We start from the raw sequence: 27963 nt of genomic DNA on the forward strand, positions 1-27963 counted from the left end.
AAGTTGAAAAACAAAAGCAGTCCAACAGCCTTTTGTAATGTCTGCAACACAAGCATTTTGCAAGCAGAAAAAACATATTGGAATGATTTTTAGTGAGAAATCCGCATGTATCGCGGCTTTTCACAGTCGTGTGTGGAGGAATGTGCAAAGCTGCAGGAAGCCAAAGGAGTTGCTCTGTGACATTACTTTGACCATATATACAAAGAAACCAGACTAAACAGGAGATCGTATGAACCCAAAATAAAGCACTCAGATTGTGTTTACTGGCATTAAAGAGCTGCGTTTAACCCTCTGGTCCTCTTCGCTCAAAAATGACCGAAAACTTTTAAGTTTTGAAATGTAAAATTTTTTTGCCTTATCGGAATGGGATGACACTTGGTGACTTTTGTCGCATTAGCAATGTGAACACACACACAAATCAAGGAGATGATTCGGATATGTTAAAGGGTCGTAAAAAAATTGTCACACTTGTATGATGTATCCTTCGCGCTCAAAAATGACCAACATAGGAAATGAATGGGAAATACGCAAAAATACAAAAACTCAGAGAGACACACTCACACACACACACACTTGTTGGTGCAACAGCATTATGAGGACTCTCCATAGGCGTAATGGTTTTTATACTGTATAAACTGTATTTTCTATCCCCCTACACTGCCCCTGCCCCTAAACCTAACCCTCACAGGAGACATTCTGCATTTTTACATTTTTAATAAAACATTGTTTAATATGTTTTTAAAGCGATTTGATTTACGGGGACATTTGAAATGTCCTCATAAACCACCTTGATGTTGTAATACCAGTGTAATACCCATGTCATTATACAAATTTGTGTCCTCATAAATCACATAAACAAGCACACACACACACACACACACAAAAGCTATAGCCTACAGATGGTTACATGACATTACATGTTTTTATTTTTTTAACGGCTCCAGAAGTCGCTATTCTCACTTCAGACAATGGATTTTAAAGGCCTGCACTCCATTGTAATGTGAAATGTTGCATTTTTGGGGAAAAAAATTAATATTAATTCTAATGGAAAAAATTGCTCATTAAAATTGTATAATTATTGCATAGTACCATAGAATCACTTCAAAATTCGAAATAATAATCAAAAAATATGATTGAACAAAAAACATTTAGCACACATTTTAAGGCTTCGGTCACTTTTGACCGCGAAGGAGACGAGTGTGACCCCTAAACGAAGAGCACTTAATACTACTAATTTAATAAGCCTCCTAAAAACAGCACAACGTGCGAGTGCAGATTACCGGGAGAAACCGCCATGGTTGGGTTGAACTGTCACTCCTGGTACAACAACATGTGACAAGTGTTTTAAAAAGGCCTTTTCAATAATTCCTAAAGCTTGAACAATATTTCGTGCCCAGATACCAGTGCCCAGATACCAGTGCCCAGATACCAGTGTCCAGATACCAGTGTCCAGATACCAGTGCCCAGATACCAGTGTCCAGATACCAGTGCCCAGATACCAGTGCCCAGATACCAGTGTCCAGATACCAGTGCCCAGATACCAGTGCCCAGATACCAGTGCCCAGATACCAGTGTCCAGATACCAGTGCCCAGATACCAGTGCCCAGATACCAGTGTCCAGATACCAGTGCCCAGATACCAGTGTCCAGATACCAGTGCCCAGATACCAGTGTCCAGATACCAGTGCCCAGATACCAGTGCCCAGATACCAGTGCCCAGATACCAGTGTCCAGATACCAGTGCCCAGATACCAGTGCCCAGATACCAGTGCCCAGATACCAGTGCCCAGATACCAGTGCCCAGATACCAGTGTCCAGATACCAGTGCCCAGATACCAGTGCCCAGATACCAGTGCCCAGATACCAGTGTCCAGATACCAGTGCCCAGATACCAGTGCCCAGATACCAGTGTCCAGATACCAGTGCCCAGATACCAGTGTCCAGATACCAGTGCCCAGATACCAGTGTCCAGATACCAGTGCCCAGATACCAGTGCCCAGATACCAGTGCCCAGATACCAGTGCCCAGATACCAGTGTCCAGATACCAGTGTCCAGATACCAGTGCCCAGATACCAGTGCCCAGATACCAGTGTCCAGATACCAGTGCCCAGATACCAGTGCCCAGATACCAGTGTCCAGATACCAGTGCCCAGATACCAGTGCCCAGATACCAGTGCCCAGATACCAGTGTCCAGATACCAGTGCCCAGATACCAGTGCCCAGATACCAGTGCCCAGATACCAGTGCCCAGATACCAGTGTCCAGATACCAGTGCCCAGATACCAGTGCCCAGATACCAGTGTCCAGATACCAGTGCCCAGATACCAGTGTCCAGATACCAGTGCCCAGATACCAGTGTCCAGATACCAGTGCCCAGATACCAGTGCCCAGATACCAGTGCCCAGATACCAGTGTCCAGATACCAGTGCCCAGATACCAGTGCCCAGATACCAGTGCCCAGATACCAGTGCCCAGATACCAGTGTCCAGATACCAGTGCCCAGATACCAGTGCCCAGATACCAGTGTCCAGATACCAGTGCCCAGATACCAGTGCCCAGATACCAGTGTCCAGATACCAGTGTCCAGATACCAGTGCCCAGATACCAGTGTCCAGATACCAGTGTCCAGATACCAGTGTCCAGTGTCCAGATACCAGTGTCCAGATACCAGTGCCCAGATACCAGTGTCCAGATACCAGTGTCCAGATACCAGTGCCCAGATACCAGTGCCCAGATACCAGTGTCCAGATACCAGTGCCCAGATACCAGTGTCCAGATACCAGTGTCCAGATACCAGTGCCCAGATACCAGTGCCCAGATACCAGTGTCCAGATACCAGTGTCCAGATACCAGTGCCCAGATACCAGTGCCCAGATACCAGTGTCCAGATACCAGTGCCCAGATACCAGTGTCCAGATACCAGTGTCCAGATACCAGTGCCCAGATACCAGTGTCCAGATACCAGTGTCCAGATACCAGTGTCCAGATACCAGTGCCCAGATACCAGTGTCCAGATACCAGTGTCCAGATACCAGTGCCCAGATACCAGTGCCCAGATACCAGTGTCCAGATACCAGTGCCCAGATACCAGTGTCCAGATACCAGTGTCCAGATACCAGTGCCCAGATACCAGTGCCCAGATACCAGTGCCCAGATACCAGTGCCCAGATACCAGTGCCCAGATACCAGTGTCCAGATACCAGTGCCCAGATACCAGTGCCCAGATACCAGTGCCCAGATACCAGTGTCCAGATACCAGTGTCCAGATACCAGTGCCCAGATACCAGTGCCCAGATACCAGTGCCCAGATACCAGTGCCCAGATACCAGTGTCCAGATACCAGTGCCCAGATACCAGTGCCCAGATACCAGTGTCCAGATACCAGTGCCCAGATACCAGTGCCCAGATACCAGTGTCCAGATACCAGTGCCCAGATACCAGTGTCCAGATACCAGTGCCCAGATACCAGTGTCCAGATACCAGTGCCCAGATACCAGTGCCCAGATACCAGTGCCCAGATACCAGTGCCCAGATACCAGTGCCCAGATACCAGTGTCCAGATACCAGTGTCCAGATACCAGTGCCCAGATACCAGTGCCCAGATACCAGTGTCCAGATACCAGTGCCCAGATACCAGTGCCCAGATACCAGTGTCCAGATACCAGTGCCCAGATACCAGTGCCCAGATACCAGTGCCCAGATACCAGTGCCCAGATACCAGTGTCCAGATACCAGTGCCCAGATACCAGTGCCCAGATACCAGTGCCCAGATACCAGTGCCCAGATACCAGTGTCCAGATACCAGTGCCCAGATACCAGTGCCCAGATACCAGTGTCCAGATACCAGTGCCCAGATACCAGTGTCCAGATACCAGTGCCCAGATACCAGTGTCCAGATACCAGTGCCCAGATACCAGTGCCCAGATACCAGTGCCCAGATACCAGTGTCTAGATACCAGTGCCCAGATACCAGTGCCCAGATACCAGTGCCCAGATACCAGTGCCCAGATACCAGTGTCCAGATACCAGTGCCCAGATACCAGTGCCCAGATACCAGTGTCCAGATACCAGTGCCCAGATACCAGTGCCCAGATACCAGTGTCCAGATACCAGTGTCCAGATACCAGTGCCCAGATACCAGTGTCCAGATACCAGTGTCCAGATACCAGTGTCCAGTGTCCAGATACCAGTGTCCAGATACCAGTGCCCAGATACCAGTGTCCAGATACCAGTGTCCAGATACCAGTGCCCAGATACCAGTGCCCAGATACCAGTGTCCAGATACCAGTGCCCAGATACCAGTGTCCAGATACCAGTGTCCAGATACCAGTGCCCAGATACCAGTGCCCAGATACCAGTGTCCAGATACCAGTGTCCAGATACCAGTGCCCAGATACCAGTGCCCAGATACCAGTGTCCAGATACCAGTGCCCAGATACCAGTGTCCAGATACCAGTGTCCAGATACCAGTGCCCAGATACCAGTGTCCAGATACCAGTGTCCAGATACCAGTGTCCAGATACCAGTGCCCAGATACCAGTGTCCAGATACCAGTGTCCAGATACCAGTGCCCAGATACCAGTGCCCAGATACCAGTGTCCAGATACCAGTGCCCAGATACCAGTGTCCAGATACCAGTGTCCAGATACCAGTGCCCAGATACCAGTGCCCAGATACCAGTGCCCAGATACCAGTGCCCAGATACCAGTGCCCAGATACCAGTGTCCAGATACCAGTGCCCAGATACCAGTGCCCAGATACCAGTGCCCAGATACCAGTGCCCAGATACCAGTGTCCAGATACCAGTGTCCAGATACCAGTGCCCAGATACCAGTGCCCAGATACCAGTGTCCAGATACCAGTGCCCAGATACCAGTGCCCAGATACCAGTGCCCAGATACCAGTGCCCAGATACCAGTGTCCAGATACCAGTGCCCAGATACCAGTGCCCAGATACCAGTGTCCAGATACCAGTGCCCAGATACCAGTGTCCAGATACCAGTGCCCAGATACCAGTGTCCAGATACCAGTGCCCAGATACCAGTGCCCAGATACCAGTGCCCAGATACCAGTGTCCAGATACCAGTGCCCAGATACCAGTGTCCAGATGTCCACTTCCGTAGTCCTCCACTGGTTTCACATAATTGCACCCAAGGAGAAGCAGCATAAGATATTTGAACTAGGGCATTCCCACAAAACTGCCCTTTCATACACACTGTAAACCAAAAACATAGTCAGATTTGTGACGGTTGTCAACACGTTATGGAGGTAATGATCTATTCTGAATACTAGCATAAGCCCATGCTAATAGGACATGACACTGACCCAACACACACATGTATGAATATAATACATCATGTATAATATATGGACAGTTAAGCAAGACACTTCCCCATCCTTCCCCAGCCTTATTAGCCTCGCTAAGCTAACGTTAGCTAACCACCGCTGTTTTGAGGCATTTTGATTTGGTGTGACACTTGAGATCAGGACGTCAGCTGATCACAGTAACGCAAGGGATTGTGGGATTAGTAGTATTTTCGGTAGACTGTAGGTGGTGGTAGTGTAGTGTATTTTAGAAGTAATTAAATGTATAAACTCGGCAGAATGGTGAACACATGCTGCATTATTAGCCTATAGACTGTCATAATCGCTCTCACGATCAGCGTGAACAACGTATAACAAATGGAGGACGATTCTTCTTTCCCTTTCTTTCTGTTTCTTTTATTCTATCTTTTATTATATCTATCTATCGGTCTAATATATCTTTCTTTCTTTTTTATTCCTTTTTCTTTCTCTTTCTTTCTTTTTTCTGTTTCTTTTATTCTTTCTTTCTTTTATTTTTCTATCTACTTTCTTTCTCTTTTTTTCTGTTTCTTTTATTCTTTTTTCTTTCTTTTTTCTGTTTCTTTCTTTTTTCTGTTTATTTTACTCTTTTCTGTTTCTTTCTTTCTGTTTCTTTTATTCTTTTTTCTTTCTTTTTTCTGTTTCTTTCTTTTCTCTGTTTCTTCTATCTATCTATCTATCTATCTATCTATCTATCTATCTATCTATCTATCTATCTATCTATCTATCTATCTATCTATCTATCTATCTCTTTTCCTTTCTCTTTCTTTCTTTTTTCTGTTTCTTTTTTCTTTCTTTCTTTTTCTTATCTATCTAACGGTCTATTGGTCTAATATAGTCTTGTAATAATGGTCTTTCTTTCAAATATATCTTTCTTTCACATTAATCAAAAACTTTTTATAGGGGACGTCCCACACAGTACACACACCTCATATCAAGCCTTTTTACTGTAGCGTTTTGGAGATATGTCACATTGTTAGACTTCAGAGGCCTATAAAGACTCATTTTTAATAAGTAGAACAAACGAATGGTCAGTTTTTATAGAGGACGCCCCATGCAGTACACACACCTCATATTAACTACACTGGGCTTCCATGTTTTGCTGTTTTGCTGCAGCAGCTTCTTCCTTGCCTGCCACAGACTGTCCGAAAACCTTTGCCTTTTCAGATGCTCCTCTTGACTCTGAGGCAGAATCTGCCAATCCAGCACATTGCACACATCTTCTGCATAGACCAGAGACTGTTTCCACCGTGATGATTTTCCATGACAAGACTGTGTCTGTGTGCTGTGCCTTGACTAATATGTGCCCTAGTGCTGTCATGAAACCATAAAACATGACATAAACCTTATGAATGGCATATGTTGCATAACATGTGGTAATAAATGATGGGAAACTATGACAATTCTAAATATTTGCATTTGTGTCACATAACATGAACTGAACAATCCTGAAGTAAATATGTGTTGCACAGCAACAATGTAGTGCAAATATAACAGGTAAAATGAGGTGTGTGTATATGGGACTTCCCCTATAAAAACTGACCATTGTTTTTTTTCTACTTATGTGAAATTATTCCACCGAATGGGTGACATTTCCTTGTTGTAACTCTTAAAAATTAAAAAAAAAATTTTTTAAACATATTTAACTCTTCAAAATGTGTATTGGTCAATCCCAGGTAACTTTATTTAGTTCTTTACTAGGTTTCTAAGCAGAAGATAGATGGATGTTTTCTCAGTCCTGTTACCAAAACTAAATATAGTAAATAGTAATATTTTAAAGAAATTGTTGGTTATATGTTCAAATAATTAATATTTGAGAATAAAAAAAACACTCTATATGAAGACATGGTGTATTTTAATAAAAAATACAAAAAAAAATTTTTTTCATTTTAAAGAAGACTGAAGCCACAAGTTTATTATTTTTTAAAACAATTAGTTTTATTAAACAATTGTATAAATGATGGACCAAACTAAACTGATGAAAGCAGTTGTCTAACATTTTTTTTTTAAGAAAAAAAGGACATTTTTGTAACAGGAATGAACACTTGGTAACAGGAATGAGTGTATATATGTGTGTGTGTGTGTGTGTGTGTGTGTGTGTGTGTGTGTGTGTGTGTGTGTGTGTGTGTGTGTGTGTGTGTGTGTGTGTGTGTGTGTGTGTGTGTGTGTGAGAGAGAGAGAGAGAGAGAGAGAGAGAGAGAGAGAGAGAGAGAGAGAGAGTGTACATAGCCGTGTGTGCTAAATGTCAATTTTTCAAACTGTAAAACTCATAAATCAGGTGAGTATTATATCAACTAATATTCACAATTTTTAAATCAACAGAACAGAGGACTCTACTCACTCCTGTTACTTTTACTCAGTCCTGTTTTTTTTCATAGGAGTAACAGGACTGAAAGTAACAGGATTGAGTTTTTAAGCAAAAAATGAGCAAAAACGTGCCAAATTGCCACTTGGCTAAGTAGCTAATAGCATGAGGACACTGAGAAAATTGTAGTGACTTACCTAAAGTTAATATTTTTAAAATAAACAAATAACCTCTAAGAAATAATGTAGGTAACAGGACAGTGCGTTGCGATATGACCTTCTTAGTCAAAGTTACAATTTCATCAAATATACAGAAATAAAAATGAGAGGACTTACTTTTGGTCTTCCCATGTTCTACATAAGATCCAGATGATGCAACATCCTGTTGAAAAGCTCGTCTAGTGGCATGATCCAAGTTTTTAGAGGGGATAACAGGACTCAGTGAAAACCTGGGGACACGACTAAAATGTGTATTTTATATAACATATTATGGATTTTTTTTATTAAAAATATATATTTTTAAGCATAGATGGTATATGGAGTCACACAACAATGAAAAAACTGTAAGATTTCTGAATGATTATATTTCATGATAAAGTTTAGATTTAGATACCGGGGACATGTAACAAATACATTTTTATTTTAGTGTTAAGTAGTTAATAATGAGAAATCTCAGTAGTTAATAATGTTTTGAATTTTATATTTTACATTTGCAGTTAGATTAATGTTCAGGACACTTTGCTTAATTATAAAATGTATTTTAGAGTTAATTTCCATGCAAATTTATCCAAAAAATGTCCTGGGGACTAAATGTTACCCATTCGGTGGAATGGCTCATTTTACACTCCTCTTAAGTCGATTAATGTGACATATCTCCAAAATGCTGCAGTAAAATATAAGAAGTTTGTATACTATATGGGACGTATACACAACCCTGTGTCCTTCAGACCCTTGCGCAGCTGCTTGATTTGACGGCTAACCCGTCCAATGACCTATAATATTTAATTAATTTCAGATTATAGGATAAACAAATAATAAAACTCAACCCAAATGTCTGTTAATCAAACAATGGTTCAACAGACAGCATAGCTGAACAATTTGTAAGTGCAAACATATCGATTGTATGACTGTGTATTACAGCATGGATTAGTAGTTTTTGGAAGAGCCAGTCCTTTTTTTTGTAGTTTGGCACAGGTAGATCCTAGGCGAGACATGGGCTTTCTTCCACTGCTAAAGCCTCTTCTTTTTGCAGCTGTAAGATAATATAACAAAAAAATTATGTACGCGTGAAAGAAAGTTCAACTTTTTTTTTCTCCCTTCAGACAGTTTTGAAATTCATCAGCACAAATGACAAAATTTGTGAAAATTTGTAAAATTTGTTTGGGGATGGGACAAAGAATATGAAGTAAGGTTCATGAAATGTATTAATTATTAAGTATAACGGTAACCACTAGGGCACCAACCAGAAATGTGAGAAATATGTTGAATGCACTGCTTGACGCATTAAAGCTCAAGATTGTGTACTCACTTTTTTCAAAAAGTAAAAAGCCTAAACATCCAAAACATGTTGACTTGAATTAGAAGTAATGATTTAATACAAACCTAAATCCAGTTGAAACCCATGCTTGACTTTGTGCATAAAAACAGGTAGCGGTTAACACCCTTGCCAATGGCAGCATCGCCTAAAATACAAAGCAAGTCCAAAGAAGGTAGTCTGCCATCAAGCTCTCTAAAACCAAATGTAGACATTGTGCAGCAAATTGTTAAATCTTGAAGACAGAATGGTAAACAAATGTATGGCAGTGGTATGCATTGAAATTTAAACAAAATAATCCCTTGAAGTCTGCACTTGAGAGGGGCAGCCCACTGAGGTCTTGCTTCCTTGTAAAAGGTAATCAGTGTATTTACTCTGCTGCTCATCTTCATCAGCCAGCACATCAACAGTCAGATGGAGAGTTGGGGAATTCTCACCCTGGCGGAGCAGTTCCTTGGTGAATGACTGACTTGCCATCATTGGATCAGCTTCACTTTTCCACACTTTAATGAATGAAAATTCTGTTCATCCAAAGAATCTTTGATCCTATGTTGTAATTTGAACCTCAGAACCAAACCGACCAAAAGCCAAACAAGACTGGCTTTTGAAATGCACGCATGCATTTTTCCTACTTTCAAATCTATTTGACCAATATTAGGGATGGGGATCGATAACCGGTTATAAAAGGACCAAGATTTTTCAAAACACAAACATCAATGACGTACGAGCTTATCGATACTGCAATCGAGACTAGCGGGTCCTATAATGTAACTTTATGTCTCAAGCATGGACGCGGGAACTACCCCGTAGTTGTTGTGATGTTGTTGTTTCTGTTCCACGACATTTTGTATGTCATGTTTAGGGTGTGGGATGAAGAGAGGGATCATTTGAGTAATTATTTAATTAAAAACTATTTAATTTATCTTCAGTGTGTATTATTAGCCAATCAGATGTGTCTTGACGCGAATCACGCGATTACGATTCAGCCTGAACAGCACGCACACATCTGAGCACACCGAAGTCCTGGTTTCGTCTCGATCGGACTAGCGGTTTTGAAGATATGCTTAAATGTTTTTAAGCGCTAAATTACAACGCTGCGCAAACCAAAACCTGGCAAGTTGGGTGTTGCTGGACTCGGCAAGGATTCAGGAGTCTAATGAGATGACTCCCGTGAAAATAAGTCAACCACACCCAGAGTTATAAGCATTTGAAATTTTTATTTTACCACTAGGTGGCACTGGTTCAAAACTTCTCAGGCTCATTCGGGGCAACGGACTGATGACCCATACCGAGTTCCGTAAGGATACGTTCATGCATTCAGAAAATACAGCCTTTTGGTACAAAATTCAAAATGGCCGAGCTGGGAAAATTGGATATCAGTCGGCTCGGCATGACACCCTGAATCTAACGAGACCACTTTTATTATTTTTGGACAAACCATTCAGAAGTAATAAGCAAAAATAGCCATTTTCCGTATCTCCGGACCAGTAGGTGGCGCTGCGCCGAAATGCTTCATGATGACATGTACCCAGTTTGGTCTGAATACAATAAAGCGTTGCGGAGATACAGCCTTAAGTCTGTTTTTGCAAGCAGTACATAAAATTTGTGCGTTAATCGAAAACGGTTTGACGAATCAACTTGAATTCCATAACTTTGTCGCCACTGCCTGAAGATGATCTGGTTCAATTTTCGTGCCAATCGGACAAACCGTCTAGGACGAGTTCGCAAAAGTAGGTTTTTTGGACTATTCAAAATGGCGGCCATATTTTTATGATGGAATATGACGTCATAGGGTGCAATCGAATCATCATGAGCTCGGGGATCAGAGGATAAAGGAATTTTGTTTTTACCTATTATGCTTCAAAAGTTATTAGCATAAATACAAGTGAAATTTTGGACAGGTGGTGGCACTAGAGGGATTGGTTTTGAGACTCATAATTTGTTATAGTGATAGAATGGACTGACCTCTATCAGTGTGCCAAATTTCATAACTTTCCCGCAAGTGATTCTATGGGCTACCATAGACTCAAGAAGAAGGGAGAATAATAATAATAACGCCAACGGATAAAATAGGTGCCACATTCTGTGCTTGGCCCCTAATAATAATAGGAACAGGAACAGATACAATAAGGGCCTCCGCACCTTCGGTATAAAAATGTATGATCCCCGTCCTTACCCAATATAAACATAAAGAGCTAAACATTTATACAAACAATACATTACCAAGGGGTAAGGTGAATAAGTTATACTACACTACTAAGCATCATCTGGTCTGTCTTAATGAACACACACCGTCTGGTCTTGAGGAACCCAACTATATCTTGTGCTAACCTGAAAGGAAAATGGGTAGAACCTGCTCAAAAGTGGTTGTAAAACTCTTAAAGTCGACTTTACATTCAATTAAGTAAAAAACATGTTCACTGTGTGTATTTAGTATTTTGTGTCACACAGTGTGTCACTACGCTAATGTTAGTAGTGAACACTAGGGGGAGAGTTTCTCTATTCCACATAAAGTTCTCAGTGGGGAAACTTCGGCCAGTTTTCTGTTGTTTTAATCTTTGCTTTATTTTGTAGTTATTTGTAGTTTTTCATGTTGATTAGTCTCCCCAGGTGTATCTTGTTTGCCTGTGTGTTTCATTTGCTCTCTGTCAGTTGTTGAATGTTATGGTCCCTGTTTTCAGTTAGCTGTTGTTCCTTGTGTTCCACTTTTCCTTTTGTTTGTTACTTGTTTCTTTATTAAAACCCCTGCACGTAGATCCATGCCTCAGGCTGCTTTCTCCGGGTGTAACAAAACAACTGACCGCTTTTAATGGATCTAGCAGGTGATCGGGACCTGGTAAGCATTCTTTGCGCCATTTCCCAGAATGGCCGCCCCATTGAGGACTATGTGGGGGAGTTTTTAGCATGCTGCCACCTTGCTCCCTTGAATGAGGACATGCCAATAGAATGTTTTTGGAGTGGGCTGAAGACATCGGCCAACTGATGCCAGAGGGAGGTCTTGGCTTGACCATGGCACAGTATTTGGACTTTTCTCTGCGGTTGTGTGGATCTCCCTTAACTGTAGGGGAAGTGGAGGAGGATCCGACCACGGACCACTGTGGTGTGGGATCCTCAACTGTCATGGCATCCACGCCCAAGTCTCCAACCATCCTGGTCACCACGGCCACCGTCCAGAGTCCAGCGACGTCTCCTGTCCTCGTCCAGAGTCTAGCGATGTCTCCTGTCCTCGTCCAGAGTCCAGCGATGTCTCCTGTCCTCGTCCAGAGTCCAGCGACGTCTCCTGTCCACGTCCAGAGTCCAGCGACGTCTCCTCCCCACGTCCAGAGTCCAGCGACGTCTCCTGTCCACGTCCAGAGTCCAGCGACGTCTCCTGTCCACGTCCAGAGTCCAGCGACGTCTCCTGTCCACGTCCAGAGTCCAGCGACGTCCAGCGACGTCTCCTGTCCACGTCCAGAGTCCAGCGACGTCTCCTGTCCACGTCCAGAGTCCAGCGACGTCTCCTGTCCACGTCCAGAGTCCAGCGACGTCTCCTCCCCACGTCCAGAGTCCAGCGACGTCTGCTGTCCACGTCCAGAGTCCAGCGACGTCTCCTGTCCTCGTCCAGAGTCCAGCGACGTGTCTCCTGTCCTCGTCCAGAGTCTAGCGACGTCTCCTGCCCACGTCCAGAGTCCAGCGACGTCTCCTGTCCTCGTCCAGAGTTCAGCGATGTCTCCTGTCCACGTCCAGAGTCCAGCGACGTGTCTCCTGTCCACGTCCAGCAACGTCTCCTGTCCACGTCCAGAGAGGATTCTGCTTCCTTTTGTTTAACATTTTGCATTGAGAGCATGTGCCATAATGTAGATATATTTTTAAGATGGTAGAATGCAGTTTTACAGATGCTAGAATCGTGGCTTTGAGAGATTGGTATCAAAGAGCACACCCAGGTTCCTCACTGACGACGAGGACTGGACAGAGCAGTCATCAAGTGTTAGACAGTATTCTAGGTTACTGGCTAACCTAATTATTGGGTATATAGCTTTTCTAATTATTGGACAAAAAAGCTTGATGGCTGCTCTGTCCAGTCCCCCTGCAGGGGCTCAGAGCTCCATTTTGAGTAGTAATGGCACACATGGAGAGAATGTTAACATGACATATTTTGTATATATGTTTGCATTTCATGTTTAATTCTGTTTATTTTGTGCTGATGTGTTTATTCACTATAAAAAGGTGAATATATTGAGAAACGTGATCAGTGCATTTTCAGATGAAATAATTCACTGAAAGAGTGCTAGTTTACATATATCTATGATTGAAAAGAAAAACTTGTTTTCCAGATAATTGTAAAATGGCTTAAAATACTTTTTTGTACACTTGAAATAGTGTTATTGATGATAAATTACTAAGTGTATGCATTTCATTAACAGCATACTGTATGTATGTCATACACTGTTGAATGTGTGCATTTAATAAAGAATGCCAATGATGCTTAAGTTATTTATTGTCAATTGTTACAAAATGATTCCAAATAAAGTTTGCAGTGGGGAAACATCGACAAGTTTTCTGTGATTTTTAATCTTCTGCCCCTTTTCAATGGTATAACAACAGCATTACGTGTGTGTAAAATTATGCTATCCACACATAAAAAAATAAAATCAAAATACAACTTTATTAGATCAAACCAGGCACACTATTATAAACATTATTCAGTGATTAAATGAAGGATAAATACAGATTAATCATTGATGAAAACAATATAAAGAAAATTAGGTGGAGCACCTGAATCCATCCCTTCACCATCAACATAATTAACATGAGAAAAGCACACATACTGTATTCATTGTCACTCACCACAACTCACACACACACTGATCTCACTGTCTATATGAGGATTTACTACACAGACACACACACACACGTTATTTCAGTGACTGAAATTCAGCTGTCGTATTAATGTAATGAAGATTAATCATGTAGCTCAAAGCATTATGGGCAGAATCTTTCATTAGTCTCTTTTGATTCATCAACACAGTTTCACTGATGATCCAGAACTAAGAGTGTGGTGTGTAAAATTAAACCCAAACCCAGGATAGAGCGGCTGAGTGAATGTGGTCTGAACTGTGTGGATGAGGCTCATTGTGTCAGAGACGCTGTAGAAGGACAGCGTTCCTGCACTGTGGTCCACATACACTCCTATTCTACAGCCTATGGGCTTTACAGTGAGTTTAGTCTCTATGTTATTGTGTGTGAATGAGTAACTGTAGTCAAAGCTGCACAAACTCCAGGACTGATCATTAGCTCCAAACCCACACTCACTACCCCCTTGCTTCCTGCTGATGCTCTTATATGACACTGATACAGACAGATAATCCCCATTCCCTTCAATCTCCCAGTAAGAGCGTCCACTCACACTCTCTTTACACAACACCTGATAATTTCTGTCAAATCTGTCAGGATGATCAGGATACGGCTGCTCTGTGTCAGTCTTCGTAATCGTTCTGTTCTTCTCAGACAGACGGAGGCATCTATTCACTGTATTTGGATCCAATGTGAACTGATGATAATCTGGTGGACAGAAAACACATCAGAATGAGGGATAATGAATCTGATCTTTTAATGTAGCTGGACTCTTCATGTTCAATATATCAGCCGTGTCTCAGTTCAGTTTACCAGATATTTTCTTCATCAACTCTAAAACTGTTCACTCGATTCAACACACTCATTTCTGAATTCTGTTTTTAAGCCCATTCACATCATCAGCAACAAAGCGATATGATCCCATTTCTTTTTAAATGAGAGCTGGTGATAGTGACATGAGCGACAGCAGCTATTCATCTAAACCTGTTCATCTATGCTACAAATTTGAGAAATGTTGGTAACACTTTACTTACGCAGTACTTTCCGGCCCGTTATCTAAAGAGAATTTACAGCATAATTTTCGGTAATTATAGTGTAACTATAAAGTAAGTATGTGTAGGTATAAGGGAACAATATGTAATATTGGGGGAATCAAGGGGTAACTATCAGGAAAATTAACACATTATTTATACTGTAAGTATTTTTTTAATTAAGGGGTAATTATCTGTGTAGTTACAGGGTAAGTGTGAATCTGCTGCTGTAAATTAAAGTGGTGCTTGTTCCCCTCTTGTTTCGTGTAGTTGCAGGGTAAGTATGAATCTGCAGCTGTAAATTAAAGTGGTGCTTGTTACCCTCTTGTTTGTGTAGTTACAGGGTAAGTGTGAATCTACGGGCTGTAAATTAAAGTGGTGCTTGTCCTCCTCTTATTTCGTGTAATTACAGGGTAAGTGTGAATCTGCAGCTGTAAATTAAAGTGGTGCTTGTTACCCTCTTGTTTCATGTAGTTACAGGGTAAGTGTGAATCTACGGGCTGTAAATTAAAGTGGTGCTTGTTCCCCTCTTGTTTCGTGTAGTTGCAGGGTAAGTGTGAATCTGCAGCTGTAAATTAAAGTGGTGCTTGTCCTCCTCTTATTTTGTGTAATTACAGGGTAAGTGTGAATCTGCGGCTGTAAATTAAAGTGGTGTTTGTTCCCTCTTGTTTCGTGTAGTTGCAGGGTAAGTGTGAATCTGCTGCTGTAAATTAAAGTGGTGCTTGTTCCCCTCTTGTTTGTGTAGTTACAGGGTAAGTGTGAATCTGCGGCTGTAAATTAAAGTGGTGTTTGTTCCCTCTTGTTTCATGTAGTTACAGGGTAAGTGTGAATCTACGGGCTGTAAATTAAAGTGGTGCTTGTTACCCTCTTGTTTGTGTAGTTACAGGGTAAGTGTGAATCTATGGGCTGTAAATTAAAGTGGTGCTTGTCCTCCTCTTATTTCGTGTAATTACAGGGTAAGTGTGAATCTGCAGCTGTAAATTAAAGTGGTGCTTGTTACCCTCTTGTTTCATGTAGTTACAGGGTAAGTGTGAATCTACGGGCTGTAAATTAAAGTGGTGCTTGTTCCCCTCTTGTTTCGTGTAGTTGCAGGGTAAGTGTGAATCTGCAGCTGTAAATTAAAGTGGTGCTTGTTACCCTCTTGTTTGTGTAGTTACAGGGTAAGTGTGAATCTACGGGCTGTAAATTAAAGTGGTGCTTGTCCTCTTATTTTGTGTAATTACAGGGTAAGTGTGAATCTGCAGCTGTAAAATAAAGTGGTGCTTGTTACCCTCTTTTTTTCATGTAGTTACAGGGTAAGTGTGAATCTGCGGCTGTAAATTAAAGTGGTGCTTGTTACCCTCTTGTTTCATGTAGTTACAGGGTAAGTGTGAATCTACGGGCTGTAAATTAAAGTGGTGCTTGTTCCCCTCTTGTTTCGTGTAGTTGCAGGGTAAGTGTGAATCTGCTGCTGTAAATTAAAGTGGTGCTTGTTCCCCTCTTGTTTTGTGTAGTTCCAGGGTAAGTGTGAATCTGCAGCTGTAAATTAAAGTGGTGCTTGTCCTCCTCTTATTTCGTGTAATTACAGGGTAAGTGTGAATCTGCGGCTGTAAATTAAAGTGGTGTTTGTTCCCTCTTGTTTCGTGTAGTTGCAGGGTAAGTGTGAATCTGCTGCTGTAAATTAAAGTGGTGCTTGTTCCCCTCTTGTTTGTGTAGTTACAGGGTAAGTGTGAATCTGCTGCTGTAAATTAAAGTGGTGCTTGTTCCCCTCTTGTTTGTGTAGTTACAGGGTAAGTGTGAATCTGCGGCTGTAAATTAAAGTGGTGTTTGTTACCCTCTTGTTTGTGTAGTTACAGGGTAAGTGTGAATCTACGGGCTGTAAATTAAAGTGGTGCTTGTCCTCCTCTTATTTTGTGTAATTACAGGGTAAATGTGAATCTGCGACTGTAAATTAAAGTGGAAAGGGATAAGTGGAAAATTTATTTAATTTGAGATAATATGTCCACATAAGCAGTCTTCCAATAGCATTAGAGCGACAGCACTAGGAGTCTATGAGTCTAATGAAGTTCAGCAACAAAGTTGTTGGTGATCTGAATGCAGCTCTAGGGACTTACATTGTAAGAGGTCGTTCCTGGTCCTAGAAACAATGTTGGTGAATGTGACTGTGGAAGAGACATGAACAGTGTGATTCCCATGTCAAGAGATTCCTATGCATCTATTCCTGAGACATTTCTAATATGATGTGAGGTGATGGAGGACTCATTTCTGAGAGCAGATGAACCAGGACTTTACCACTCTCAGAGATCTTTTTGACCTCCTCTTTGCAGAAATCCTGCAGTTTCTCTGCCAGCTGACGGACCGATTCTCTCAGGCCATCAAAAGAGAAGAGAGAACTGAAGGGGATGTTGGGTACTTCTGTAGATTCAGGAAGTGCTGAGAGAGACTGGAAACTCTACAGAAAACACAAGTCTGAACTGAATGATGAAATGTATACTAAACATAAAAAGATCCATGTTAAAATACATTCTGGCCATAAATGATTTCATTAAACAGTTGGGAGGAAATAGAGTGCACCATGTTTATTGAGATTGTCAACTTTGGCTGTTAAGGTTAACTTCCCTGCAGAGTTCAGCTCCAATCCTTAATCAAACTCACCTACATGTAACTTTATATTAATCCTGAGGACCTTGATTAGCTGTTCAGTTTTAAAGGGTTGGTGACACTAAATTGATCTTCCAGATGTTTTTAACCCTGTCTTGCAACAGTGTGCATTTTACATGTCTCCTTAATCAAACACACTTGCTTCAGGTCATCAGCTTAATAATAGAGTTTCCGAGACTTTAGGGTGCTTTCACAATGTCAGTTTAGTTTAAAACAGGGCTCAGTTGAAAAATTGGTACAGAACCCGAGACTACCTAGAGGAGGTGATCCGAGTTTGGTTGCACATTTGAACTGTGCCGCGATTCACGTGAATGTGAAAGCAACACAGACTTGGGTGCGCACTTGATAAGGAAAGATGACAATGTAGCCGATGACAATGTATTTATTTCAATAAAACACATGTAAGGGATGATAGTGTCGATTATTTACCTCAGATACGAGCGAGAGTGAGCCTACAGTGTATTCACACATAGCGAGTGCAATCAGAGCGCCTAATGAATGACAATCCTCAAAAGATTGTTTGCAAGCAGCTGAAAGCCACCTTAATGCGATGCACATACAGTAAACCCAAGTGTCGTTTACTCTGCTGCGCATAATAGCACCAAATTAATAAAAAACTATATATTTTCCGCGGCCTGTTTACTATCGTGCCGTGCACGGCTTTGATTACGCAAGATGCACACAAAGGCACCAGGGTTCGATAAGTTGAGTGTGAAACCAGACCAACACTGCGGGGAGCCGGGAGCAATCGTGCTCGGACTTGGACCACAGCAAACGTGCCCAGTGTGAAAGCCCTCTTAGACAAAGGAGATATATAAAATGTGCAGGTTGGAGAGGATTCCCAGGGAAGAAATAAATTTTTACGTGCTGTCTCTTCAGCTGATTCTAGTCAACTGCTCTTTCTGCTTTGGTGAAGCATTTGGTCTCCTGTCCCAGCAGGAACTCCTCCCTCAAGTCCACTGGATCTGTTACCTGCAGGAAATGAGTGTGATCCTCTGTTTGTGAAAGCCGCTGCAGCTCAGCGTCTCTCTCCCTCAGGTCATTGATCTCCTGCTCCAGTCGCTCCAGTCCTCCTTCAGCTCGACTCACTGCAGACTGTTCCTGATCTCTGATCCGCTGGCTGACCTCAGAGCAGCTTCTCTCAATGCAGCGGATCAGTTGAGTGAAGATCCTCTCGCTTTCCTGCACGGCTGCCAGCGCAGAATGCTGTTCAGACACACAACACAATCACACAGTGGCTTCAGCGGGTCTGGAAGAGCTGAGGCTTCTCAAACTCACCTTATAGGACTCCACATCCTCTCTCAAACGCTGAAGATCTTTCTCTCTCTGCTGGATCCTCTGCTGGATCCCCCTCTGCGTCTCCTTCAGCTGCTTCTGAAGCACAAACCAATACCTTCAAATTGATCTGGATGACAATCCAATCGGTCCGTGTTGGTTGTGTTCATCCATTTTTTGATGGAACATTGAAAGCAGAAAAATGAAATACCAATAATATTTCATTCCCGCCCACATATGGAAAGTAAATATTAAAACTCTGTTGTGTCCACTAGATGGTGGAGAAACTCTGCTTACAAAAAAAGATAAGACTGTTCTACAGTCACAATGCATGTCTGGTTGGGTTATGGGTGATTGGTTCTGCCTAGTTTGGGAGTGTTAAAAGAGTTCAGAGTAAATGAAGAATTTTTCGCTAAATTTCTACCCATGTTATATTTATTCTACACCACAATCTCGTCATTTTCTAATTCTGAAAAAAGGTCAAGCCAAATTCTTGCTTTACTGTAATGTCTAGTGTTTTGGTTTTGTTTCATGTCACGTTCATGTTCCTGGTCCCATGTTTTATGATTTCCTTGCCCTCATGTCATCCTGGAATGAGCTCCTTTGTCTTGTGCTCTATGTTCTCAGTGGTTCAGTCTTGTTCATTGTTCACAGGTGTCCCTTGTCTTGTCTTTAGTCTGTGTATTTAAGCCCTCACGTTTGCTTTGTGTCTTTAGCCCAATTCAGACAGGATAAGTTTAACATGGAGAGGTGGGGTAAGGTAATTATTACCAGAGCTTGTGATTTTAGAGTGATTTTAGTCCCGTCCGAATGTGGCATCTCAGTTATCATTACGGACAATGTCAGTAAAGATTACGGCAACTTTTACCTCCTGTAAAAAAGACCGGAAAAATTACCTCAGGTAATACTAATCCTGCGGTTAATAGACACGCTGTAAATATGTACGTAAATATACCGTCATTTCCAGTTTAAAGTAGTTTTCCACGGTTTTTCAAGTATGGAGGCGCTTGAAAAAGCATTCAGTTGCTTTCTTGGCGGTGGGACAAGTCTATGGCAAACCTTACCATTCAGATTGAAAAAATGAAAGGTCGCAAGCACCTCTCAGAGGCCAGAAACTTATTTTAGCTTTAGGTAAGTGTCTAACAGAATCCAATCAGAATTTAATTCATTAATAAATCATTCGACTGGACCTAGCTGTTATATATAGGTTATATATAGATTATATGTGTTTGCACGTGATATCAAGAAGCAACTTAATGCGCACATGACGACAGGGAGGCCATTAATATCGCAGACATCCTGTGGTAAAATTACATTACTCCATCTAGTGAGTAGAGTGTTTTATTTTCAAGTCAAGTCAAAAGTTTTTCTTTTGCATTTTGGTTTATGTTTGGATTCACATTCTCAATAAACTGCACTTGGGTTCATCAACACCTCCAGTGGACTCCATTTGACCCTCAACAATGAACCCAGCAGTTTGTCTGCTTAACCTCCATCAAGGTAATCAAGCCATCGAGGACTATGTTCAAGAGTTTTGTGAACATTGGCATCTCGTTGATTTTAATGATGTGGCTTTAAAAGACATTTTTCCCTGTGGATTAAGCAAACCCTTGCGCTCTGGACTGCCTGGTGGGAAAATTAATTTCCGGGGGGCCTGCCTGTATCACCATGGATTCCTGAACTGCCACCCGGGCAGTGTCTTAGGGCCCGATCACACAGAACACGTTTTTGCACTGAGAGGCGCCTTTTTTTATAGATTTTGGTTGGCAAAAAGCTTTATTCACGCTGCTTATCTGCTTGTGTGTCTTGTCTATTGTATTTAAGCCCTCATGTTTGCCATGTGTCTTTGTCTAGCTTTGTTATATGTAACCAGTGTTTTATGTTCAAGTCAAGTCTTTCTTTTGCCTTTTGGTTTATGTTTGGATTCACATTCTCAAACTGCACTTGAATTCTTCAACACTTGCCTCCAGTGGACTCCCTTCATTACATTTAAAACATTTTTTTAAATAATGCACCAGTTTCTAATTTTCTTCTTTCAAAAAATTTCCAGGTTGGTCTGTGTAGCTTCTGGTCATTTGATTTTTTTACTTGAAGTGAAATAATGACAAATAATGAGAAACAGAAACTTTCATTTAAGAAACAGAAAAACAAGAATTGTTTTTGGTTAATGGGTAAAAATTTAGTTTATGCTGGTTTGTGTCACATTTGTTGGTGGCCCCGAAAAGCCCCTTTAGTCAACCCTCCCCAGTTTTCTGTACTATATGGTACACCCTTATTATAAATAACATGCATTAGCCATGAGAATATACTGTATATATACAACCAATAAAATGGCATTTCGCCACCTTGGAATTATAAGGTTCTATCTGCATTCTGACTGGTTTGGAGATATTGAGCTTTAACATTTTTGCATTCCATTTGACTGTGTAGAAAGAACCTTTTTATTTTCTAAATAAAAAGTTCCAAAAAACCTAAAAAAACAACATCACATAATGTAAAGAAGTTGTCACAGAATAAGAATATGTGAATAACTCAATTTTGACAAAAATGTCAGATAGAACCTTATAATTCCAAGGGGACGATTTGGCTTTATGGAATCATTTTCATTTTTCTGTTTCTTAAAAATTATAATAAAAATGAACCCATTCTCATTTCTACATGGACCATGGACCCCACATACAGTTAAAGTACTAACACAATGGTTAATGTTCGAGCATAGAAATAGATAATAGGTTCAAACCACAAATTTAATGATTTTATAAATGAACATGACACAAGTGTCAGGATTTTTTCAACATAGCCTAGTTAGGGTTAGTTCATCCAAAAATGTTAATTATGTCTCATTTACTCACCCTTATTTTGTCCAAATCTTGTGCGATTTTCTTGTCTATTGTTTGACACAAAAACAATGAGGTGTTACATGTGATTCGGGTCCTGTATACATGAGCTGATCAATGATTGATTTGAGAGTGAATAATTATTTAACAAATAATAAAGTAATCATATCACTTCAGACTGTAATTGCTGCTTGCAATTATACTTTCTTTTGCACCTACTCAGAGTCAATATGACTAAAATATCAATAAACTCAAATCTGGGCTTTCTCTGTACAGACAGTGGTCATTATTTACCATCCATTGGTTTTGAACTGGCTCCAGCAAGCACAGGATCCTCAATACTGGCCTTAGCCTGAGCTGTGTGAGAGAGAAAGAGATGTGACATTAAACCACACAAACACATCAGCAAAGCAGAGAGGAAAGATTAGGCTGAAAGCCAGCAGTTATTTATTTATGAGTCGTTCTATAACCCAGGATGGAGCGGCTGAATCTGGGCTTTCTCTGTACAGACAGTGGTCATTATTTACCCCATATCGGTTTTGAACTGGCTCCAGCAAGCACAGGATCCTCAATACTGGCCTTAGCCTGAGCTGTGTGAGAGAGAAAGATCAGAATGAAAATACTGTGACATCAAATCAAATTTGATTTGAACTTTAACCTGTTACCTTGCTTGTGTTTCTTCTCCAACTGTTCAGCCAGATCATTCTGGTTCATCTTCCTCAGGATGTCCACCATGATCTTCACAGCTTCTTCTGGCCCAAAACGCTTAATCATCAGATCCACTGTGTCCGGAGCGTCTGCCTTATCCAGAGCAGCATTTGAAACACAGAAATGATTCTTGAAACGCCATTTAAACCTCTTGAGTTCATCTGCGTCTAGATCATCCAGAGCGGCCAGAAGATGTTCTGACACAGACGCCATCATCCTTCACTTCTGCAGGACAAGCAGAAGAAGAGCATCTGATCAGATTTGTGTTCATCAACTATAATCACTTTGAAAAGATTGAAGTATTGCCTTTGAGGTTTATTAATGAACACAAAACCTATTGTGATAAACAATGTCTCAATATTGTCTGAAACTGAATAAATGGGATCTTTAAATGTAGAGGGGTCATTATTTGATGAAGCAGTATTTACTAACTTGCCATTAACAATTTACTATTTACTAACTTGTTATTAAAAATGAGGACCGTTGACAGATTCTTGTCCTACCCCTGAAATGGTGAAACTTGGCTGTGGGAAAGCTTTTCTTTAAAACTAAGCTGAACTACAACAGGAAAACAAGCGAAACCTGTTTTTCAAGAGACACATGAGTGAAATGTTGGGGAGCGTCTCTGTAAAAAACAAAAAAAATACCATGGGTTTTTGGCCCGAAAGTGGCCCGGCTTTTAGCAGTGTTCATTGCCATTGTATCTTGCACTCCATGGCTAACCTGCTCCGGGGCAGATTATGATCTCAAGATCTCAAACTGACACTGGACCAATCAGCTGTGAGCAAAGTGACACACCTCTGACGCAATAAAGATACTCCCCCTGTTTCTCTTGCTCCAAATTCTCAACACAAAATCGTCTGGCTTTTAGCAATGATTATTTTATATGATTTATGTTATTTATATCATTATTATACCCCTAATATTTTACACATAGTATTATTATTCATTTTGCTTAAATCAATATAAATATTTACTGATAATATGTAATGGAAATAAGATTTGGAATCAATAGATAAAGCTTTAAAAATGACTACATATGAGCTTAAATTTGCACTGATGTTGCAAAATATTTTCTCCTTGCAGTGTAAATACATATATACACTTCATATTCTCCAATCTCTTGATCTTCAGCACAATAGTCAGATCCACTGTGTATAAGTATGGGCCAAATATACATTTCTGTCAGTATAAGTTAATCCTCTGGTGCTCTTCGGTCATTTCTGACCGGAATATTTTCTGTTTAGAAATGTTGAACACACAAAAAAAATTGGGGTCATGATTCGAGCATGCTAATTGGTCATAAAAAAAAAAAGTAGCGTTCATTGTATTCGGTCATAAATGACCGACCATAGGAAATGAATGGGAAATCGGCAAAAACACAAAAATTCACCAAATATATGTGAGTACAATCTACAAATCGGCCACAATGCTGAAAAAAGTACACAACAGTAAAGGGGTGACACTCCAAAACATCAGCGAGTGTGATATTGACACGCACACACACGCACACTTATACACACACACCTATGAAAAACTGAACCTATGAACCACATTTAGAATTTTTTTAAATCACATCTTCTTCAGAAAAATATGAAACTTGGTGACTTTTCTAGCATTAGGTATGTAAACACACACAAAAAATTGAGGGCATGATTTGAGCATGCTAAGTGGTCGTAAATCTATATTTCTAACAAACAAAAAAATATCTAAAACTTTATAATAAATAGTCTTTGAGATTTTTTAAATATATATTAAAATCCATCAACAACAAAAACATAATTATATAAAGATAAAAATAATTCAAAGGAGAACTAGTGAATTCATAAGCCTCTCCATAGAGACCTCTAGTGATTACACCCATGGTTGCATGATTTCTTAAATAATTCCAAAAGAGGGGCTAATCTGCCTTCAAAAAATCTGCCTAGTCTCTAGTTTAACCTGAAATACAGCAACAACAAAAAACACAAAAAAATGTTGTACCATAATTATTGCATAAATATTAAAAAATACCATTAAATCCTCTCAAAATACAAAATTAAAAAGAAAAAAATATTATTGAAGAAAAATAAATTGCATTGGTTTTAATGGGGTGGAGGAAGTTTAATTTTTAGGTGTCCGGTCACTTATGACCGGGAAGACGACCAATGCAACCCCTAGACGAAGAGCACCAGAGGGGTTAAGTGGAATTTTAAGTATATTTCTGAGAAGTATATAAAAACAGACTGAATGTGTAAAGAAGTATACTAATAGCACACTTGAATAAACGTCTTTTTCGTAAGGGCGTGGTTTACTGCAGCTATAGGAAATAGCAGTGTTCCACGTCCCAGACAAAAAAAAAAATCAACAGTCACGCATGTAACTTAAAAATGATGGACAATTCCAGTGTTACAGGTATTACAATTTTACATAAGCATAGCATTTACAACCTTTAACCCAAGTATCGCATACAACGCTGCTTTCATCGTCGCGGGTGATTTTAACAAAGCTAACCTAAAGAAAGTATTGCCAAACTTTCACCAGCATGTCTCCTGTCCCACACGAGGAGCAAACACACTGGATCATTGCTACTCTCCGTTTAAGAACGCCTACAAAGCTCGTTCACAGCCAGCTTTTGGCAAATCGGACCATGCCGCCATTTTCCTCACACCGGAATATAAACAAAGGCTCGTTCAAGAGCCCCCGGTGAGGAGGGAAGTCAAACGCTGGTCATCCCATTCAGAGATCACGCTACAGGCAGCTCTTGATGACGTCGACTGGGACATGTTCCGCGCGAGTTCTGAGGACGTCAGCGAGTTCACAGAAGTGGCGCTCTGCTTTATCAACACACTGACAGAGCAAGCCACACAAACAATAACTATAACGTCCTTCCCTAATCAGAAACCGTGGGTGGACAGTTCAATTCGCACTGCAGTAAACTCGCGCACCACCGCTTACAATGCCGGTCTCCTAACGGGGGATATGAGGGAGTACAAAGCTTCATGTTACGCCCTCCGGCGCGCCGTTAAAGCCGCAAAACTCCGCTATAAAGACCGAGTGGAATCTCATTTCCAACTCAACGACTCCCGGCGGATGTGGCAGGGACTGAGAACCATCTGTGCTTTTGGAACTAAATCCTCTGCAGAGGTGAGAGCTGATCCGTTGCTGGTGAACGAGTTAAACTCTTTCTACGCTCGCTTTGATGGTAATCGCGGCAGCGCGACTCCGGCGAGTGACGCGTCAGAGAGAGTCCCTCAGAGCAGCAACAGTCACGTGATCTCTGTCTCGGAGGACGAGGTTCGGAGGGCACTCAAACGTGTGGATGTCAGGAAAGCTGCTGGGCCGGATGGTATTTCAGGTCGTGTTCTGCGGTCCTGTGCTGATCAGCTCGCAGGGCTCTTTACATCCATATTCAACGAGTCCCTTGCTACATCTGTTGTCCCCACCTCCTTCAAACGATCCTCCATCATCCCTGTACCTAAGATCAGTAAACCCTCTTGCCTAAATGACTATCGTCCAGTGGCTCTCACATCTTTAGTCATGAAGGTCTTTGAGAGACTCATTAAAAACAACATTTGCTCCTCCATTCCTGACACTTTGGACCCTCTTCAGTTTGCCTATCGTCCCAATAGATCGACTGAAGATGCCATTTCTCACGTCCTTCACTCCTGCCTCACTCACATCGACAGCAAAAGTGGGAACTATGTCAGGCTGCTATTTATTGACTATAGCTCAGCCTTTAACACCATAGTTCCCATTAAGCTAACACACAAACTCCTGGATCTAGGCCTGAATTCTTCTCTCTGCCTCTGGATTGAAGATTTCCTCACTGGCAGACCCCAGGCGGTGAGAGTAGGCCAGTTCACCTCCACCTCCATCACCCTGAGTGTTGGAGCTCCACAGGGCTGTGTGCTGAGTCCCCTGCTCTACTCTCTCTACACCCATGACTGTTTGTCCACACACAGCTCCACCTCGATCATCAAGTTTGCTGATGATACTGTTGTCCTGGGTCTCATCTCCAACAACAATGAGACGGCATACTTGGACGAAGTGGAGCAACTGACATCATGGTGCCAGGACAACTGTCTCTCTCTGAATGTTAACAAGACCAAAGAACTGATTGTGGACTTCAGGAAGAGACAGCATCGGTCATACTCCCCTCTCATGATCAGCGGGACACCGGTAGAGAGAGTGAGCAGCTTCAAATACCTGGGTGTGAACATCTCAGAGGATCTGACCTGGACTACACACATCCAGACACAGGTGAAAAAAGCCAGGCAAAGACTGTACCACCTGCGCCAGCTGAGGAAATTCAGGGTTTCACCAGCCATCCTGAAAACTTTCTATCGAGGGGCGATAGAAAGTGTCCTGACTCAGTGCATCACAGCGTGGTACGGGAACAGCACCAGTCACGACTGCAAAGCCCTGCAAAGAGTGGTGCGCTTATCCGAGCGCATCTCAGGCTCAGCTCTCCCGTCTCTGCAGGACATCTACACCAAACGCTGCAGAGGTAGAGCTACTAAAATCATCAGAGACATTAATCACCCTGCAAACTCTCACTTCACCCTGCTGCCATCTGGTAAGCGCTTCCGTAGCCTGATGGCAAAGACTGAAAGACTCAGGAGGAGTTTCTTCCCCCAGGCCATCAGACTCCTGAACTCAGTCACGTGACTTCACTTCACCCCGCACACGCATAAACATACAGTTTTTTAACATTAACATCCACATACTGCAATTGCACTGCACTTTACGTTCCTATTGTTACTGCGTAACAACCTGTAATAAACCTTGCACATTATACTTCTTTTATATATACATATTATATATTTTATGTTAACCACTTATTTTTAAGTCTACAGTTTCTCACTTATCATATCCACATATTTTTTATATTTTTATCTTATTTCCTATTTTTATCTTTTACTTGATTTATTTATAATTCTACTTATGTTAATACTTTTTATTCTAATTTTATTCTATTTCTATTTTAATTTCTTGTAACTGTTATTTGCACTGTCCATGGAGCGGACCTGTTTACATTTCACTGCCAGTTGTATATTGTGTATATAACTGTGTATGTGACAAATAAAACTCTTGAATCTTGAATCTTGAACAACACTTACAGTAAAGCAGTTGTGTTTTAAAGAAGAAACTCAACTAGTCTATGTGTACATTTAGTAGCTCAAACAACTATGATGTGTGTTCTACATGTTTAACACAATTACAAGTTTGAAGATACAAAGAAATGCATAGCTTACCGTGGAGACACACACAGCGGTGTGTGTGAGTTCTGACTCAGTAAACCGTAGGTGTTTTCTGCTCACAGATTCCCAAAGGCTGTTCAGCCAGTTTCCCTTAAACACCCAGACCAGAACAAAAGAGGTGGAAATATTTACTATACACATATTTTAGTGTTGGGCCCAAAGTGCTGGGGAGAGGAGGAGCAATGATTATCTGATATCTTGAAGAGACAACGCCC

General features: G+C 41.4%; 1 protein-coding gene across 1 annotated transcript; it reads right to left on the reverse strand.

The window, feature by feature from the left end:
* Nucleotides 1–13641: 13641 nt before the first annotated feature.
* LOC307126421 (tripartite motif-containing protein 16-like protein) lies at nt 13642–27827 on the reverse strand. The gene is made up of 10 exons (XM_079816926.1): nt 27743–27827; nt 22463–22730; nt 22325–22387; nt 22092–22154; nt 21813–21847; nt 18964–19059; nt 18658–18891; nt 17317–17476; nt 17139–17186; nt 13642–14722 (listed from the first exon to the last, which is right to left on the reverse strand). The coding sequence occupies exons 2-10, from the start codon at nt 22719–22721 to the stop codon at nt 14181–14183; spliced, it is 1500 nt and encodes a 499-aa protein (XP_079673052.1). The 5' UTR covers nt 22722–22730; nt 27743–27827; the 3' UTR covers nt 13642–14180.
* Between the last annotated feature and the right edge of the window lie 136 nt (nt 27828–27963).

Source organism: Gobio gobio, assembly GCF_949357685.1.
Source record: "Gobio gobio genome assembly, chromosome: 5".
NCBI classification, from domain to species: Eukaryota; Metazoa; Chordata; class Actinopteri; order Cypriniformes; family Gobionidae; genus Gobio; species Gobio gobio.

Coding starts and splice junctions, on each gene's coding strand:
- LOC307126421 (XM_079816926.1), bottom strand. CDS start 22,721: ATGATGGCGTCTGTGTCAGAACATCTTCTGGCCGCTCTGGATGATCTA. Junction 22,388..22,462: donor GGAGAAGAAACACAAGCAAG/GTAACAGGTTAA, acceptor TCTCTCACACAG/CTCAGGCTAAGGCCAGTATT. Junction 19,060..21,812: donor AAGATTTGGACAAAATAAGG/GTGAGTAAATGA, acceptor TTTGTGCTTCAG/AAGCAGCTGAAGGAGACGCA.